Source organism: Tripterygium wilfordii, chromosome 11 (genome assembly GCF_013401445.1).
Source record: "Tripterygium wilfordii isolate XIE 37 chromosome 11, ASM1340144v1, whole genome shotgun sequence".
In the NCBI taxonomy this organism is placed as follows: Eukaryota; Viridiplantae; Streptophyta; class Magnoliopsida; order Celastrales; family Celastraceae; genus Tripterygium; species Tripterygium wilfordii.
This window is the reverse complement of record NC_052242.1, coordinates 5348463-5365692: the sequence shown is the minus strand read 5'-3', so window position 1 is coordinate 5365692 and position 17230 is coordinate 5348463. Positions and strand designations below refer to the sequence as shown.

Below are 17230 nucleotides of genomic sequence, written 5' to 3'. Positions count from 1 at the left end.
AAAAAGTGACTTTTTCTTGGTCCATTAAAAAATTTTGTGCTCCAACAATGCATATTTATTGGATTCATTTTAATTGCCCAAACATAAAGACATGGAATATACAATGCCCACATGTTGACCTAAAATGGGACTCATATCTCACACATTTACATTTTTACCTTTAAATCAATACTATATCCTACTATTATTACATACAAATCAAGCCAACAAATACTCATGTACCAATATATTTTGTTGTCCCATCCATATCAACAACACATGTCTCTCAACACATTTTGTTGTCCTTGTCCCTTACAAAAAAGTACGATTGTAATTGTTCTAAGCTAAGATGACAGCAAACGAATACGAATACTCGTGGACCCTTTTTCTCTGCAAAAGAAAATGGCAGGAGCCAAACTGTACGGTCGAGATACGATGATAGCGCCCACTTTCTTCCGTTATCCACCTACAGAGCTACGACGACTTATCGGCCCTTCACCGGAATTTGTCTCCATCGGCACTCCCAAGTGTTCTCGCCTCCGAGTCCTTGCCATGGCTGTAAAGAGAAGCCCCAAGCGCCTCAAATACTCTACTCCTCGCTTCAACAAGGTTTTCCTCTCCTCTTTCAAACATTTTTCGAGTACATATTTTTCTGTTAAAGGCTTAATTTCGTGAAAATTTTTGTTGTAATGTTATCTTATTCATTTTTTTTATGGCGTTCGATAATTGGAAGGATGGTTTGCTCTATGTGGAAGTGGAACCATCAGGAGTGGATAGCTGGAAATTAGAGCCAATTGTGGAGCTTTTGAGAGAGGGCGCTGTTGGGGTCATTCCTACTGACACTGTGTATGTAAATATGTTTTTATTGCTCTCTCTATTTTGGAGTGAAATATTTTGATTCAGGATCAAAGAGTGTGATTAACCAATTTGTATAAGCCTATAACCGCCCAATTTTTACGCTTTGGTTACATTGAACCTCATTGATTATCTATCCCTGCTCAATCAAAGCATCAGGTTTCGAACCATATATGTTTTTTTTTGCAACAGCGTATGCTCATTCCATCTGCCAATTATTTTTTGGGCATTAATGTTCGATACACCAACTGCCCTGTCTGATTATGCAATGTTGATTTTGACATAGTAAATGTTTTACATTACACAGCATGGATTATCTATCTCTTCCCTGCTTAGTCATAGCATCTGGCTTTAGGCTTTCTCTGATTGTGTTCTTAGGACCTTCTAGCAACAGTGTATATGCTTAAATACTTTTGTTTGAGCATCATCATTTCTTATCTTCGGAGGCAAACATGGCACTTGTTTTCTAGGCATTAATATTCGATACACCAATTGCTCTTAGTACTGTGGTAATTGTGTCATGCTAAATGTTTGCTTTCGATTTAGAATCGGGGTAACAATAAAGTAAAGGAACATGCAAAAGTTCCTGTTCAGTCATCTAATAAATTATTGTAAATGCATTTTTTCCCTAGGTATGCGATAGTTTGCCATTTGAAAAATCAATTTGCCATTGAACGTCTCCACAGGTTTGTACTGCTTGAACCAAGTCTAACTTAAAGAATCTTTAAGCTTAACTTGTTCATCTTTCATTCCCTTGGTGACTATAGTTTTATTTGTTTTTCCGTTGCAGAATCAAGAATATAGAAAGAACAAAGGCAAGGAGTGTCTACTCTCTTCTTTTGTGATTTCCGTGATCAGTATAGGAAACCTCTGGCATGTCATTTAGTTAATTAACCACTGACATATACAAGCTAGGGTTCTTTCGCTTAGCCTGATTGGATGGTTCATGCTTTGAAGCATCATAAACTCATTGTGTACTACCATTTTACTATTATTTCTTTCCACCATCCTTATATTTATGCTTTGGATCTCTATACCTCTGATGCAGCCCTTGAGTATACTATGCCACTCTTTCCGGGACATTGATACATACACAACAGGATTTCCTCGAGGTGATGGCCGAGGTCATACAAATATTTTTCGAGTAGTTAAGCATTGCTTACCTGGACCAGTAAGTAATTTCTTTTATCTTACATCTGTTGGTTTTTAAATTGCATCTTGTATTTCATAAAAATTGCTGAGGAAATCTCAGGTCCCTAGTAGTGGCATTTCCAAGCCAGGCTAATAGCATCCCTGTAATAAACTATTTCGTCTAGCAAAAGGAGAGCTAAAGTCAAAACTTTCTTCTCCCATACCAATAATATATGAGCCCTCCTTATTTTCTCTTTGATGGTTGGAGATATTATGGGATATTCCTCAAGAAACTCTTAAATGTACATGACTGTGCAGCATCCTAAGTGCAGTTTCTTGGTGCAGTATTCTGGTTGCTAGAGTCTTTTGTATTATGATGCTGGTGAAATTGGATTGCCAGCCTCTGGACTTTTTTTTTGGGTAATTGTAGGTTCCTCAACGTTAGTTTAGTGGAGAATTATGACATGTAATAGATTTTCTGTGTGACAGTATACTTTCATCTTGACTGCAAGCAAAGAATTACCCAAACAGTGTGTGAGATATGGATCAACAACTGCCAAATATACATCAAGGAAAAATGTTGGAGTCCGTATTCCTGATGATCCCATATGTCAAGCAATATTAGAAAAGCTGGATGCACCATTGATATCTACCAGGTTGGTTCAATTATATGCTTTGTAAGAAAAGGTAGTAGTTGGCGAAACTTTGATTCGTTCTCTTTAGGTTTTATTTCAGCATGAGGATAATTTGTAGAGATTTTCCCCACACCTTACCCCAAATAGCACAAAAAAAGTAAATAAATAATAATTTTTTGACCACTATACAATGATTAGCTGCTACTGCAATTTTTGTTTATTTTGATGAGTTAATATTGTAATACCAAATTCTCTTTTCATGTTAGTGTCAAGTGGCCCAAAGATGATGAATGGATGATGGATCCTGTTGTAATAGCCGACATATATGGACCAGAGGTATGAATGCATATCCGTTTTGTTTTGAAGGTGGGGAACTCCATGGCCGTGATCATGACCTCCAATCTGCAGAATAATGGAAAAATAACAGCTCCATCAATATTCCATCACATCTCATGAAGTCATAGCATTTTTCATGGTTTATTCTTTTCTTTCGGGCAATGCTTCAATTGTTATTGGAAGTTTTCTTTGCTTTGGAATTTTTTTACTTAACATTCATGCATATAGTTTGGAGATTCAATAGCAAACTGAAAAACAAAAAAAATAAATTAAAATAAAAATCCCTTCTCTTTCCTTTTACAAGTTTCTTATCTGATGATAGTGATGCTTTTGTCTTCTCATATACGTATTCGATAACATCAATGTGAGGAAAATTGGACACTACCTCCTTTCTCTTTTGTATAATCTACAGGCATCCCATCACACTAAGCTTAAGGGAAATGATAGGTCATTTGAAATTTGAGGATATAACCTTGTCTTCTAATATGCATATTACTGCTATTACTATATTGCCATGTATCAATACTTATCTTATTTGCTTGCTCTAATTGTGTATTGTAATTTTTGTCAGGGGCTTGATTTTGTTGTAGATGGTGGGATAAGGGTGGCCGATCCATCCACTGTTGTTGATATGACAGGAAGTTCTCCAAAAATAATTCGGCAGGGAAAGGTATTTGAATCTTATATTACTTTCAATTTCAATGCTCAGTTAATGGTTTTTATCTCCATGTCAATTTTGTACTTGGAAAATGGAGTTTCTTGGATCTTAGCTTGAAAAAAAAATACATATAGCAGGGCTCTGTCATTGTTTTGTGAGTTTTTGAGAGTTGGTGAAATTCGCTGGTAACCTTGGTTATGAGAAATACAAAATAGTTTGATGAAAAATACTCTCATCATGGAATAACTATTCTCGCCTTATTTATTATCCTGTTCACGTGACATTTGATTTCATTATCTTTTGATGTTTAGGGACCTAAATTGCAATGGATGGTAGCAGAAGACGAGAACGAATCTGATTTACATGGAGATGATATCACATCCTCCACCACTTAATAAAATTGACAGAAGTGTAATACAGCAATTTAGATCGGAGTGCTGCGTTTTGGTTATTTTTGACATTTTAGTGCAGCACAACACAGCACCTCCTTGAGAGAAGTAAATAGAATATTATTAGGTTTTGTAAATATATTAGTTCATGAAGAGTTGAAGCCCTCCTTGGAAAAGCCAATGGTGCATGTCATGGCTCTCTCTTAATATGGTATTTCTAAGTTTAAGGTGTCAATGTGTTAAATATGTGGAGTTGGGTTGTATTTTAGATTTAAACATGCAGCTATGTATGTATCCATGGATTTTCTTTAAGATGCTCGGTTGTTAATTGTTGATATTGAATCAGGTGGAGTGCATACATTTCTCTCTCAAAATGTCCAACGAAGTTTCAAATTAGAATTGATGAATGAGCAGTCTAATTAACGGAATAGGAAAAAGAGAACAATAAATATTACGAGTCATACTTGACATTCAGGTGCAGCGCACTTTGAGTAGGATGCCTAAGCTGCATACACCACTGCACTTTCACTTGACACCTATTGTAATGTTAAATGGCTCTTATGCCGTGACCACATCTTTCTCAAAACTTCATTCAAAAGCCTTTTTCAAAGATCTATATAAAATATAAATATTTATAGATTATAATATTTATATATGAAATTGAGGTAGTTGTCACCCATTGAAGACCTAAACCATAAAGTACTTATCACTGATGTCAGGGTAGCTCAATACCTATTTACAGCAAGAATAACAGAAACCGCCGATTTGTTTTTCTTGTAAGTAGCCGACTGCCCGAATGCGACTTCCTTTAATAAAACGTTTCCCTGAGAATCACATTAAAATTTAATGAAACATAGTTTTTTCTGTGCAGCTCCACAATGGGCAGAACAGACGCATCTGTTGCTGTTCTTACGTTCCTATTTGGTATGTTATAATCCACGTGAATTTACTTCTCCTACATTTCCCATGTATTTATTTGTATGAGTGATCGCTGAATTTCCTCGTCAGATTCCACAACGCCTGCGGTAGGGCTAAAGTACCAGCACACCAAGTGTAACAAAGAGTCCAACATCAATGTGATAATTGAGTTCACAAAACCAGTTTTTTTGGATTCAAAGGATTCCATTGTGGAACTAGTATCTGATAATTATTCATTTGTTACTGCGGGAGTATTATCAGCTGCTGTTCGTTCAGTTTCCTCTGCAAATCTTTGATTAACAAACGGGCACTCGTGCATTAACTGTAAAAGTCCCACATCTAAAGATGTGGGCACTCATGCCTTGTTTATAAGGCTAAGCCCACCTCTTACCACTATCAAGGCCTTTTCCTAGGCTTGAGTGGATTGGGCCTAGCCCACCTGCTTGGGCCTAAGGAGAAACAAAGCCGTGCGGGCCCGATGTATCCACGGGAACCGGACAACCCAAAGCGGACAATATTGTTGGTGTGTATGGGGGTGTGGATTTACAACATTAACAATCACAGTGAAACCATAACGCTGCAACCATACATTGGAAGGGGAATCCATATTGTGGAAAGTATCATAACGAATCCATATTGTGGAAAGTATCATAACGCTGCAACCATACATTGGAAGGGGAATCCATATTGTGGAAAGTATTTCTCTGTTGTGTGAAGTAGGCATATTCGGTCTTGCTATTGCAGCAAATAGCTCGAATACATTTGAAGCAATGTATCCGATCAAATGGAAGGGGAATCCATATTGTGGAAAGTATTTCTCTGTTGTGTGAAGTAGGCATATTCGGTCTTGCTATTGCAGCAAATAGCTCGAATACAATTGAAGCAATGTATCCGAGCTATTTGATGATGTCTCTCCTCTTCCTTTGTGATTCACATTGCCAACACATAGTATGCTCTGATAAAATGTTTCTCAAGACTCTCGCAAAAGGACTCACTCGGGCTAGGATTGAGGCTAGCTGCTAAGGGATCTGTGCTTCCTTATCTTCCAAGAAACCATTGGTCAAGAGTCATACCTAGTTCACCCCAACCAACAACCGACCTGACAGCAGTCCTTCCAGAAGCTGAATTCGAAAGAAGAGTTACAAGACCAAAATGCATGGATCCATTTAGTTCCATTCTGCAACAGTAGTGCCTGTCCCTAGTCCTGATTTATGTGGCCTTGACGTTGTTCAAACAACAGCGCCCACAACTCTTGAGGCAACCGATACTGGGAAGAGAGAAGAGCTTGGAAAACGGGCTAGCGGAATTAAACTTGAGCCAAATAGTGAGCTGAAGAAGCTGAGAGAGTTGGCAAAAGCTAGTTTCTCTTGGGACTCCAATGAATGGGTTAGGAAAATACTACAAGCTACGAATTTAGGGTGCAGTCTCTCTCCTATCAAACTTCAATAGAAAATGCTCAAGCCTCTACTTCCAAATCCAGACACCAAGCAACCAAATTTTGAGGCTAAAAGAGGGCAAAAGGTTCAGCTTTGTTTTATTATAAAAATCATACTGTAGAGGCTGACAAAATTCAGTGTTTTCGATTTAATCTCTTAAAGCAACTCTGATCAATTTTGCAAGCTACTTTGTTTTAATTTCTTAGACTTCATATTCTCCCATTTATAGCGTAAAAACAATCAAGATATGATAATAACAGATATAGAACTTCTCATTTTAACAAGTATTGAAGCATTTTTACTGTCATTACGCACAACTAGTGACTAATTACACAAACAATGACATTCAGAGACTAATCAATGGTGACTCAACGGTAAAATCTTCAGACATACCTTGCCAAATGACACTTTCAACTTCTTAAGGCACTTCATACTCAGTATAATCATGTTGATTCTGTACTTCTTCTCCCTCAAGTTCTGAGAAAGAATCGCCAATCAACACTTGCTTTTCCAGAGATGGAAGCAACTGATTAATGCCATGAGCAACAAGCCAATCACTGTAATACATGTCTGGACAGATCACTGGAATACCATTAAGCACAAGCACATCTCCAGATCTAGTCACAGTTATCCAAAACCCATCTGAAAATGTTGACAATATTGTTCCATCTTCTATCTTGCCCATATCTTGCCAAGGAAGAAATCTTGGAACAACATGTTGCCTAAACACCACTGAATAATCACTGATATCCCTTGCATTTGCTTCCATTGCTTCATCAACTGGTGCAAAGATTGTCAACCTTGTTTGATTTGTGAACAACTGCACATTCAGAAGCGCTGCCATTATCGAATACCCCTTCGAAATCAACAACCCTGAAGCATTCCCAAATTGATCGACAGACTCAATTGAACCATTAAAACCCTCTTGTGGTACCAAACGAGGAGGAATCTCATAGGAGGAGTTAAAGAAATCATCAATTCCATATATAACAACCCTTTCATCATCAAACAACAAAGACCCTTGAAGCGAAACCCCATTGATTGAAAATTCGTCACTGTAATCTGAACTAGCAGTGACAATCAAGGACCGATTTGAGCACAAAGTGGGTATTCTTGACCCAAAAGAAAGAGCGGTGAAGTTTTCTCTGGAGAATGTGATTGGCAAGATGTGGTACTGGAGTTCAACAAGCGAAGGTTGGCCGGATTTGGCGAAAGCGGGATCAGAAGGAGCGAACACTGTTGTTGCTGATGATTCAAGATGCAGGTGCTTGATTGTGATTCGAAGGGTTAAAGCCATTGATAGGTAACCAGAATCGGAGAGGATATCTGCAGCTCTTAATAGACTACTTGAGGATGCAAGAGAAGTGGAGGAGAGAGAAAGGAAGGTGAGAAGAAAGAGGAGTATGGCTTCCATGGAAAACTTGGTTTTCTTGTTTCTGTATTCAGGGGTTAAACTGTTAAAGCAGAGGACTTGAAAGGGCGGGAGTACACAAACATAAATCGTCCGATTATGTTTTATTGGTTGTTTCATGGCAAGTCCGGCCTCGATGATCAAATTTTTTTGTTGATGTTATCCAACCCATAACGGACCTGAAATCAATTTTTTTGCCACTTTTACTTTTAATGGAAAAATCCGGATGCAATCTCCTTTGTCAAGCAAGAAAAAAAAACAAATATATCCCAAGAGCTAAAACCTACTAAGCTTCCCAAGCAATTCTATGTTGAAATATTTCATATAAGCAGAAAGGCTTCGATAGAAGTTCAAATTACAATTTCAAAAGAACCAAAAAAACAAGCACAAATTACAGTTGATTGGTTTTCTTTCCTCTCTTTCTTTCCACACAAGCATATTACACTACTTAGATAATATAACATGTATAAAAGTAAAAAATGAAGGTGGCAAAGACCAAAAACAAAAATTACAGTAGGAAGGACTGAATATGCTTACAAAGAATATATTTTTATCTTGCAAGGAAGGCGCTAATAAAATACCAAAATGAGATTATTGGATAGTTGATTCTGTAACTGAGAATTTGAATAAAAATTCTCAGCTTCTATCAACGAACTAATGCATGTGCAGTATCAGATTTCTCCGTTTCGAACCACACAGTAATATCGTTTATCCAGTCCTCCAAGAAAAATCTTTCTGAGGCTTCAATTTATATGTTTTGTCATCTTGAACTACCGTTAGAGGAGTACCATAGTTTTTTCTGGCAAATTAATAGCTTCTCCTTCTCAACGTCGTACTCTGTGTTCTCTTTACGGCAGCTCCATCGCATTCCCTTGGCAATGCTAGCTACAGCATCCACAAAATAGGCTGATTCACGCATTACAACATATCCTTTAGGACGCAGTATTCGATCCATCTCCAAGAGCACGTACTTCATATCACATCTGTCAACGTTTAGTAAGCATCAGATCATTAATACTAGTTCACAACAACTACTACTTTTAATTCACAGAGATTTATCGTGATAAGTTTGGCAGAAATCAAGTATTGCATAGCGCAGATGTAATTCATGTACATACGATACATATACACGAAACATCCAAATTAATTAAAGACAGTAAATGTATAGGGGCTTAACATGTACTAGTCACAATATAAACAGCAAAAAACTGTGACCCAGTGAAGATGCTGAAACGTCGGTATAACAAACATAACATCAGGAAACAAAGTCAGAGTTTTACCTGTGGCTTTCTGCAGTAAAGAGGCCGTCAAAGTGAAGAAGATCATAAGTACGAGGGTATGTGGAGAAAGCTTCGCACCTTTGAGATAGAAAACATATATCAACACAGCCCAATGCATGAAAAATGAAAGTGCATGACAATACAACAACCACGGAAATGAAAAACTTAATGTAAAACAGAAGAATAATTACCAATCATGATAGGCTCCGATCAGGCCTCGATCATAGACCACAGGGAGTGTATTAGGAGCATAGGAAGAGACCACATTCATGACCCAGGAGGGAGAACCCATTAGAGCTGCAGCAAAACCACCGTAGACCGTATTCATGTCCATTACATTCCTTATCTCATCAGTCCCCATTGCAGGGAGCAACTTCTTGTAGTGTTTCACCCTCACCTTCCATTTGCTGTCATCGTGCTTTAAAGCACTGGCACTCCCACCAGGTACACTTGAAATGCGTTCTGGGGTGGCATGCAACCGCTCTGGCCATTTTGGAATGGATTCCAAAACAGAATTCTTGATTTTAGGGGTTGGAACAATCACACAAGAACGGAGAGGAGTATACCATGCTTGATCTGGTTCAACACTATCATCACACTTGGGTGGGTAGGCATCAGGTTCAGAAACCCTATTGTAGCAACTATTATCTGAAGATTTCCTCCATACAGCAATGTCATCCTTTTTGACATACAATTTAAAGCACATCGAAGTTAGAAGATCCTGCAACTTCTCATAATCTGATCTCTGCTCCTCTATGGTAGTGTTCCATCCTCGCCAACGATTTTCATAATTAACTGGAGGGCCAGACAGAACCCAGAAGCCACCAGGACGAAGTATGCGGTGAATCTCTAGAAGATAAATCCCGCCTGATAGGAAATATTTCCATTTTTGAGAAATAGCAAGTGGTGACAAGAAGTGAAATAACAGCCAAAGGAAGAACAGATGTGTAAGAAGAAGAAATATATCAAGCTTCCGTCTCATGCCAAGAATATTCATACAATAATGCAGGACCTTGCAATAAAGGGCCACTAATATGGAACCACCACTTCTACGTTAATTCTCAATGATCTCGTAGAATTCCCAGAAACTAGAACATCAGAAATATCCAACTGTTATCATTCAAACAGTATATTCAAAGAACCAGAATGTGTACTCTAACTAAAAGCCAAGGTTTGCTGGCTGCTGTGCTAGACACAGCTTTCCATGTTGCCGAAGAGAGTGCAAAACACAATTTGAGCAAGTTATCTAGAATTTACTCCACAATTTCACCATCTGTCTGAATACTTGATGCACAACCCATATACTAAACAGTGGCCTAGAAGTGACTAAATTATGCCATTTTACGTAAGCCCATATTCGAGGAAAAAATAAAGAATTTCATGACTTAGTAAAACCTTTACAGTTTGAGAAAAAACATTTTACCGAATTCAGTCCATGGAATAAGACATCTCGAGCAATGGGCCATATCAAACGAATTTGAAGGAAAAGGAAGCCGTTGCGTAGAAATGATGCCGAGAATTGCAGGAATTCCTCGTTCCAATGCAAATTGTACTTGAGCTTCATGATTATCTCTTGGGGCAAGAGAAACTGTCAGAACTCCACGATCCAATAGATCACCACCCCAGCTGGCAACCTAGAAAGTAGAAATAAATGGCAAAATACATTACATTACTCAAACGCACCAAAAAAAATGAGAGCTCCTTTAAGTTTCTAGAGTAATAAACACAGGATAATGGATTACACTACATTTGTGGCATTTCAATGCCTGACAATCCATTTTACATGAATAGTCACTTATGTCGAATTAAAAAGAGTTCAAACCCATTTATTTCTGAAATCAAATCCACCAACGAAGATAACTAAAATGAAACTCACCCCACAGCCAGTATCAATAGCAGTTCTTATAGTCCCATCTCTCAGTTCAGGGATCATTTCTTGCATTATATCAACATAGTGACCAACTCCCTTTGGAAACATTGTTCCACCACCAGGAAAAAAGAACTTCTCTCCTTGTTTCCTAAGCCAGTTCTGATTAGATTTCTGCTTATTGATCCAGTCATATGGTACATTTCTGTAATAATATCCACATAAAAGAATTTTAAGGACAATTTGAAGCAAACAAAGCTCATTACTCTAAGATACCAAACTTTAGGAATGCAAAATAATACCTGTACCAACACTCATCTCTGCTTTTGGGCCATTTGATTGGTGGTTTATACCCATCAGGTGGTGGAACTAAGCATTCCTTCCTTTCAAATGCCGGAGGACAGTGTCGTTCCATGAAAGTCAGCCGATGAAGACCATACTTTCTCCATCTCTGTCAATTAAGCAGACACTATCAATACGGAAACATGAGATTATATAGGCTTATTAACATCCAAAACTCCATGATAAAATCAAGGAATACCCTTGGATCTGTGCATGGGGTGTAGTCCTGATATTCACTGCTGCATTCAGCAAAGGTCACAGATTTAATCTGGAGAGGGGAAACTGTGGATTCCTTAGGAACTGAGACTGCCCTTGCAACATCATTAGCATCCTTGGCCTCAAACTGGTTTTTCTCACAGGAAAAGATACCACCAAGATAAAACGAAAACCCACATAGCACAATAAGCAATGTTGCCAAGGGAACAACCCTGGGACCTTTATCAGGTTGGTAAATTGGTTTTCCATCCTTATTCTTCATATTCCCAGAAATAATCAACTATCTGCAGAGATACAAACCAAGTCTTAAGTGACAGAGGCACCAACTTTATATTCACGTCTGCTAAAATAATCCACTTAGAAAGAAATTCATAACTTATATGCAATCAGATCAGGAGGTTAGCATAATTCATCACTCCTCTTTTCCCAGCGAGAATAAAACCACCATGACCAATAGGAAGAAAAAAAAAACACAGAAGACAATACACTTTCCCAAGCTATGTACTTTTGTCTGCCTTCAATGTATAAACTTGATAGGCATTGGGCAAAGAAAATAATGCTTCAGAGTTACTCAGTGAACTCCAAGTTTTGGCTACTATAGTTATTTAATCTAAAATGTCCAAATTAAAATTTGAATCAAGAAAGGAGAAAAATGAAAAGGAAATGGAAAATGAATGGACTAATTTAATATTACAAAATCCATTGTTCATAAAATTCTATAAAGTAGGTTACATTTATTAAAAATACTCATCAGAAAAAGAAAAAAAAAATCACCTTATAACATGAAGAGCACAAGCGGATAGTTACAGCTCACAAGGAGGCAGAAACAGCAAAACAGATCTACATACAACATGGTTTGATTATAAAATATAGAATCGGGCACGGGTTACATTATTCGTTCAGGAACTAATCCAAAAGATTAGGATAAAAGAATATTTGACAATTACATAAGTCATATAACTGATTATTCTAAATCCAAATCACTGCCAACAAAATTGAGTCAAAGAAGAGCACAAGAAAGAAAAAGGAATGATAGAGATAGATCTAGTGGTGATTACGAGTTATATGGATAATTAGGCTTCATGAGAAAGCTGTTAGCTGTAAGATCTGATAGCAACTGCCGTATTTCACTTTTCATATTGCTTTGTTTCAGAATTTCTCACATGATAAATGGGCCCTAACTCTATCAAAGTTAGGTTTCCCATATGGGCTCCCACATCCTATCTCTTTCTCTGTCTAATCCCACTAAGTAAAAAAAGAAACATCAATCACTAGATCTTTAACACTACAATGGAAAACAAAAAAAGGGAAAAAAAGTGAAAACAATGTAATCATTTCCTTGAAACCAAAGAAAAATATCCATCATATAATTGTCCCTCTGGTGAGGCTATCAGCTGTCTTCCTGATTCTTCTCTCTCAATCAACAATGGCTATATCATGAATCAATTCAGACAGAAAACAAATTTAATTAAAAAAAATGACAAAACACAGCATGACCACCAGAATTTAACAATCCAATGCACCCAAATTCTGCAGAAACATAAGAAACCAAACAAGGACAAGAAGTATAAGAGAGAGTACCACAAAAAAAGTAGCAGGTTCTTCATTTTTTTGTTTTTGTGAAAACATCCATTTCCCAATCAATGGAAGTATACATTAATATATCATCTAAAAATGACAATCAGAAGAGCAAAATGCGGACGGACGTAAAGCAATCAAAACAGAGAGAAATGGTAATGGTTAACTAAAAATAGAAAGTGGAAGAAGCCAGATCTGGTGCTGGAGAAAAACCCATCAATGAAAAACAACAGACATGCCATCTAAAGCAAGGTATTTATCAATCTAAAGAGATCAGACTAACAAAACAGACCCAATGAAGATAAGCAAGAGAAGTGACAGACATACCTCGTAATTCAGTAAACTCCCTCTTTCTTGTGATATTCTTTTGAAAACTGTTTTTGAGATTGGGATCTCTCTGTAACTGAATTCAGGAGAGATAAAAGAGAGTCCTGATTGGTGAGGAGAGAGGACAGGTGAAACACAGGACCTCTTGAGCAATGCAAGCAAGCAAGTGTAAGTGTGTAATGCTTCTTCGGCTGAGACCTTTAAATAAATAAATCAATTGTCTCGCTTCCTCGTCGCCTTCTGTTTTGCTGAGCTGTCCTCTCCTTTTTCTCTCGCTCTTTTCTTTCTCTGATATTTCCTTGATTTTTCGCTGGTTTAAAAAATCATTTTAGCTGTCAATCTTTCTTTTTTTTTTAAATATCATAACAAAATTTGTTTCTCATTAAAATCGAACCTTGAATCCAATTGATTGTCAACCAAACCACGTCAATCTTTCTTCTTATAGACGTACATGTGAAATATATACATATAATCATATCAGATGCAACTTTTCGTGAATAAAAGATTTTCAAATTTTCATTTTAATCATCGGAAAATTCAAACATTGTAACTTATTAATTGAAAATTCGAAGTTGTTCCAAACTGATAATTCGGGTAAAAATTTGGGATTTTTGAACAGTCAACTTGCTTATTAAATTAGATTTTGAAAAATCTTTCATTAAACCAAATACCATACATTGATTTTAAGAAAAATTTAGACCTTGTAAAGACTACATTGATTTTACTACAGCAGACCTGGTCATTCATATGAACATATATCTCTTGAATCTTTAAGTTTTTGTAAATTGTGTATATAAAAATTTTGCTACGGGGACTTAAAAAATTAATACTTGATAAAATAATATATTCTCATCACATGCATAGCAGGATTAATCACTAAATAAGTTAAGACTTTTAAAAAGTCCTTATTATTTTGACAAGTGTGTTTTTTTTAGTGTGTAAATAACAAAAATGACATGTAGCCCATTGTAGCCCAAGTCTGGGTGGCATGTCTAGTCAACGATCTGGGCCACCGACCAACGTATCTAAAGCCTCGGATCACGATGACTCATCCCCAACCTTCGTTTCCTGCTAACAGCCACCTATTTCACCAGAATCTCACCTTGAAGTTGCGGCTAATGAAACTTTTAGAGCCCAATCTGGCCACCCCTCCGTTAACGACCACCACCGTTGAACATTGCCTTGACGAGCTCTGCATGTTTCAGCCCTTGGACGACTGAAATAGTCGTTGGAAAGTGAAAACTCATTTGTGACTCGGTTGTAACCCAGTTTTGGACCATTAACTAGGTTTTTTATTTTGCCTTCATGTTTTGAATGTATAGATGATTTTATTTCAGAATCTATTAATTTTGGTGCATTCTACTGGTTTTAATCTGATACATATGGTTATTTCATTGTTTTTTATGGTTATTCCATTGGTTTTAATCTGAGACAGATGGTTATTCCATTGTTTTTTTATTGTTATTCCGCTGGTTTTAATATTAGACAGATAGTTATTCCATTAAGTTGATGTCATTCTACTATTTTTCCAATGATTTAGTTATTTTTGTTTTTAATTTCATTTCATTGAATTTTGAGTGTTGATAAATGATTTTTTTATGGATTTCAGTTACAATATGGTGATTAATAATGAAGATATTATGTTAGTGGATGAATGAGGTCGTTGATAGGTTGAATACAACAACACTGAAGTCGTTAAACGAATAAACAATGTAATTCAAATAAATCTCAATGGATTTCAAGTAAAAAATAATGATTTACTTATTCCACTATTTCAAGTCAATGAAATAAGCATTGCTCTGGGATGAAATTGAGTGGAATCAGTTATTCCATTGTTTTAATGCAGTGAAATAATCATTGGTTTGAGACAAAATTGAAAGGAATAAGTTATTCCACTGTTTTAATTCAAGGAATAAACATAGGTTTGAGTCGAAATTCATTGTTTTTTAATAGCACAATCTAGAATTCATTGTTTTTTAAAAGAATAGTACATAATCCATTGTTTTTTGAAAACGCAGTTCAGAATCAATTGTTTCTTTGAAAGCACGGTTCAAAATTCATTGTTTTTTTGAAGAACAAGTTCAGAATCCATTGTTTGAGTCTAGAATCAAATATTTTTTAAACTAGAATAAACTGTTTTTAGTCCAGAATACATTTTTCGAAATTCCATTGTTTTAAAAAATAATGGAATTAAGATCCGTCCGATAAAACCCATCGACAATGGATCTTGTTAGAAAGAGGTTTATGCGTTGATTCTGAATATGTATTTTTTTTCTAAATCTAATATGTATTTTGAGAGTTAAAACGTTTTAAAACTGTTGTCACCAAAAAGTGGCCCAAGGTGGTGATGATTTGTAGGTGTGTCAACGCTTATAGTTTCCTACACTAATTTGAATGAAATGCACCGAATGTAAATAAGACTTCTATCTAAATGATTGAACAAACTATCTTGGGACCTCAATAGTTCTAGGTTCTCCAACTCCACTGAAGTGCGCTTTGTTGGAATGAAGAAAAATAGATAGACACCAAGAACAATTTATACAACGATGGTTGACATTGAAACTTGACAAGGAATAAATACAAGAGAATTTGGAATGAACAACATGATATTTGCTTCAAATTGACAAGGATTTGAAAGTAATTGGAATGTTGGAATGCTAGGAAGCTTGAAAATGCCTTTGGGCTTGAGTTTTTGTTGTCTGTTTGACTGATTGTTTGTGTGTTTTTTGTGTGTCCTCCTTCTGTCTATCTACCAGCTTTTATACTTTTTGTCTTGCACGAAATTCTCCCTCCATAGATCATGATCTTACTGCAGTTGACCTTCATTTGTGTCATTTTTAATCAGTTAGAAGTCATTGCCACCTTGTCATATCAGTTTTTCCCTTATTTCTCTCATAAGCTGCTACCTGGACCACCTTGTTGTAACTGCCACCACTTCTTCCACTTTACACGGGCCACTTCCAGCACACTCCTTCCTGGGCCATTTTTCCAGCAATTGGGCTTCTCTTTCTCTCCAATATGGGCTTATAGGCTGTACCATTCCAAATCATAATAGGCTGCACCATTCCAAATCATAATAGGCTGCACCATGGGCCTTGCACATGTTCTAAGGCCCAACATATTTTTGGTGCCAACAATTGCCCCCTAGCATGAATTCAACTGTTCAAAGTTGGATTTAAAGCTGATTTTTCGACCCTCTTAAAAAATCATTCTCAAATATCAGTTACTATCAAATAAAATTCATTTAAAATTCAAACTCTTCTCTTACCTCATTTAATTTGATCAGCTGCTGCTTCTTAATCCCCTCACTCCTGCACGCCTCTTTGGTTTGTTTGAGAAATCGCTCGCCTTTTCCTCTTTCCTTCTTCAATCGATGAGTTCCTTCCTTCCAAATACTACTCCTATTGACTCCCATCTTTCCATCGAAAAACTGACAAGCTTTTCATCACTCTCTCGTGAGGAACTCCTTACCAACCGTGCAAATGAGCTACCGATATTAGAACGACATCGTTCCTGGCCCAAACCTCCTCTGGGATGGAGAGATTGGGTCAATCGACTTCGAACTACCTTCGATGTACAATGGATGAAGCAATGACTCGATCGGTTTATTGACATGACTCTTAAGCCAATTCCTTTTGACCCAGCTTTGATTTTAGCGGCCTGCAGTTTTTGGTCCTGTTCGACAAATTCTTTTGTCTTCCCCGGTGGCCATATGACCATCACACTGAGGGATATGTATGCCCTAACTGGGTTGCCCATTACAGGTCCAGATACTCCCGGCCTCTTTACTTCCTTCAGAATCGTCGAGGTAGGAGTAATGGAGGAAAATAAAACTTTTTCCTACTAGGGTTTGAGCTCCACAAAGCACCTTG

The 17230-nt window shown here is 36.9% G+C and overlaps 3 protein-coding genes across 4 annotated transcripts; 1 reads left to right on the top strand and 2 right to left on the bottom strand.

Annotated features, from left to right (window-relative positions):
• The first annotated feature begins 313 nt into the window (after nucleotides 1-313).
• On the top strand, nucleotides 314-4346 carry LOC120008901 (uncharacterized protein YciO). The gene is made up of 9 exons (XM_038859275.1): nucleotides 314-588; nucleotides 713-825; nucleotides 1467-1520; nucleotides 1625-1649; nucleotides 1883-2005; nucleotides 2455-2621; nucleotides 2867-2936; nucleotides 3508-3606; nucleotides 3906-4346. Exons 1-9 carry the CDS (start codon nucleotides 382-384, stop codon nucleotides 3987-3989), a joined length of 942 nt encoding a protein of 313 aa, XP_038715203.1. The 5' UTR covers nucleotides 314-381; the 3' UTR covers nucleotides 3990-4346.
• Nucleotides 4347-6755: 2409 nt separating this feature from the next.
• On the bottom strand, nucleotides 6756-7751 carry LOC120008717 (putative fasciclin-like arabinogalactan protein 20). Its single transcript, XM_038859097.1, has one exon. It carries the CDS (start codon nucleotides 7749-7751, stop codon nucleotides 6756-6758), a length of 996 nt encoding a protein of 331 aa, XP_038715025.1.
• A 284-nt stretch (nucleotides 7752-8035) lies between these two features.
• LOC120009380 (probable methyltransferase PMT21) lies at nucleotides 8036-13536 on the bottom strand. Of its 2 annotated transcripts, XM_038859957.1 has the most exons (9): nucleotides 13359-13536; nucleotides 12228-12293; nucleotides 11437-11737; nucleotides 11198-11346; nucleotides 10905-11100; nucleotides 10452-10662; nucleotides 9220-9895; nucleotides 9029-9106; nucleotides 8036-8731 (listed from the first exon to the last, which is right to left on the bottom strand). In XM_038859957.1, the coding sequence occupies exons 3-9, from the start codon at nucleotides 11713-11715 to the stop codon at nucleotides 8509-8511; spliced, it is 1812 nt and encodes a 603-aa protein (XP_038715885.1). In that variant the 5' UTR covers nucleotides 11716-11737; nucleotides 12228-12293; nucleotides 13359-13536; the 3' UTR covers nucleotides 8036-8508. The 2 variants fall into 2 exon arrangements, with proteins under 2 accessions (XP_038715885.1, XP_038715884.1); XM_038859956.1 differs by lacking the exon at nucleotides 12228-12293 and having other exon boundaries at nucleotides 8041-8731.
• Between the last annotated feature and the right edge of the window lie 3694 nt (nucleotides 13537-17230).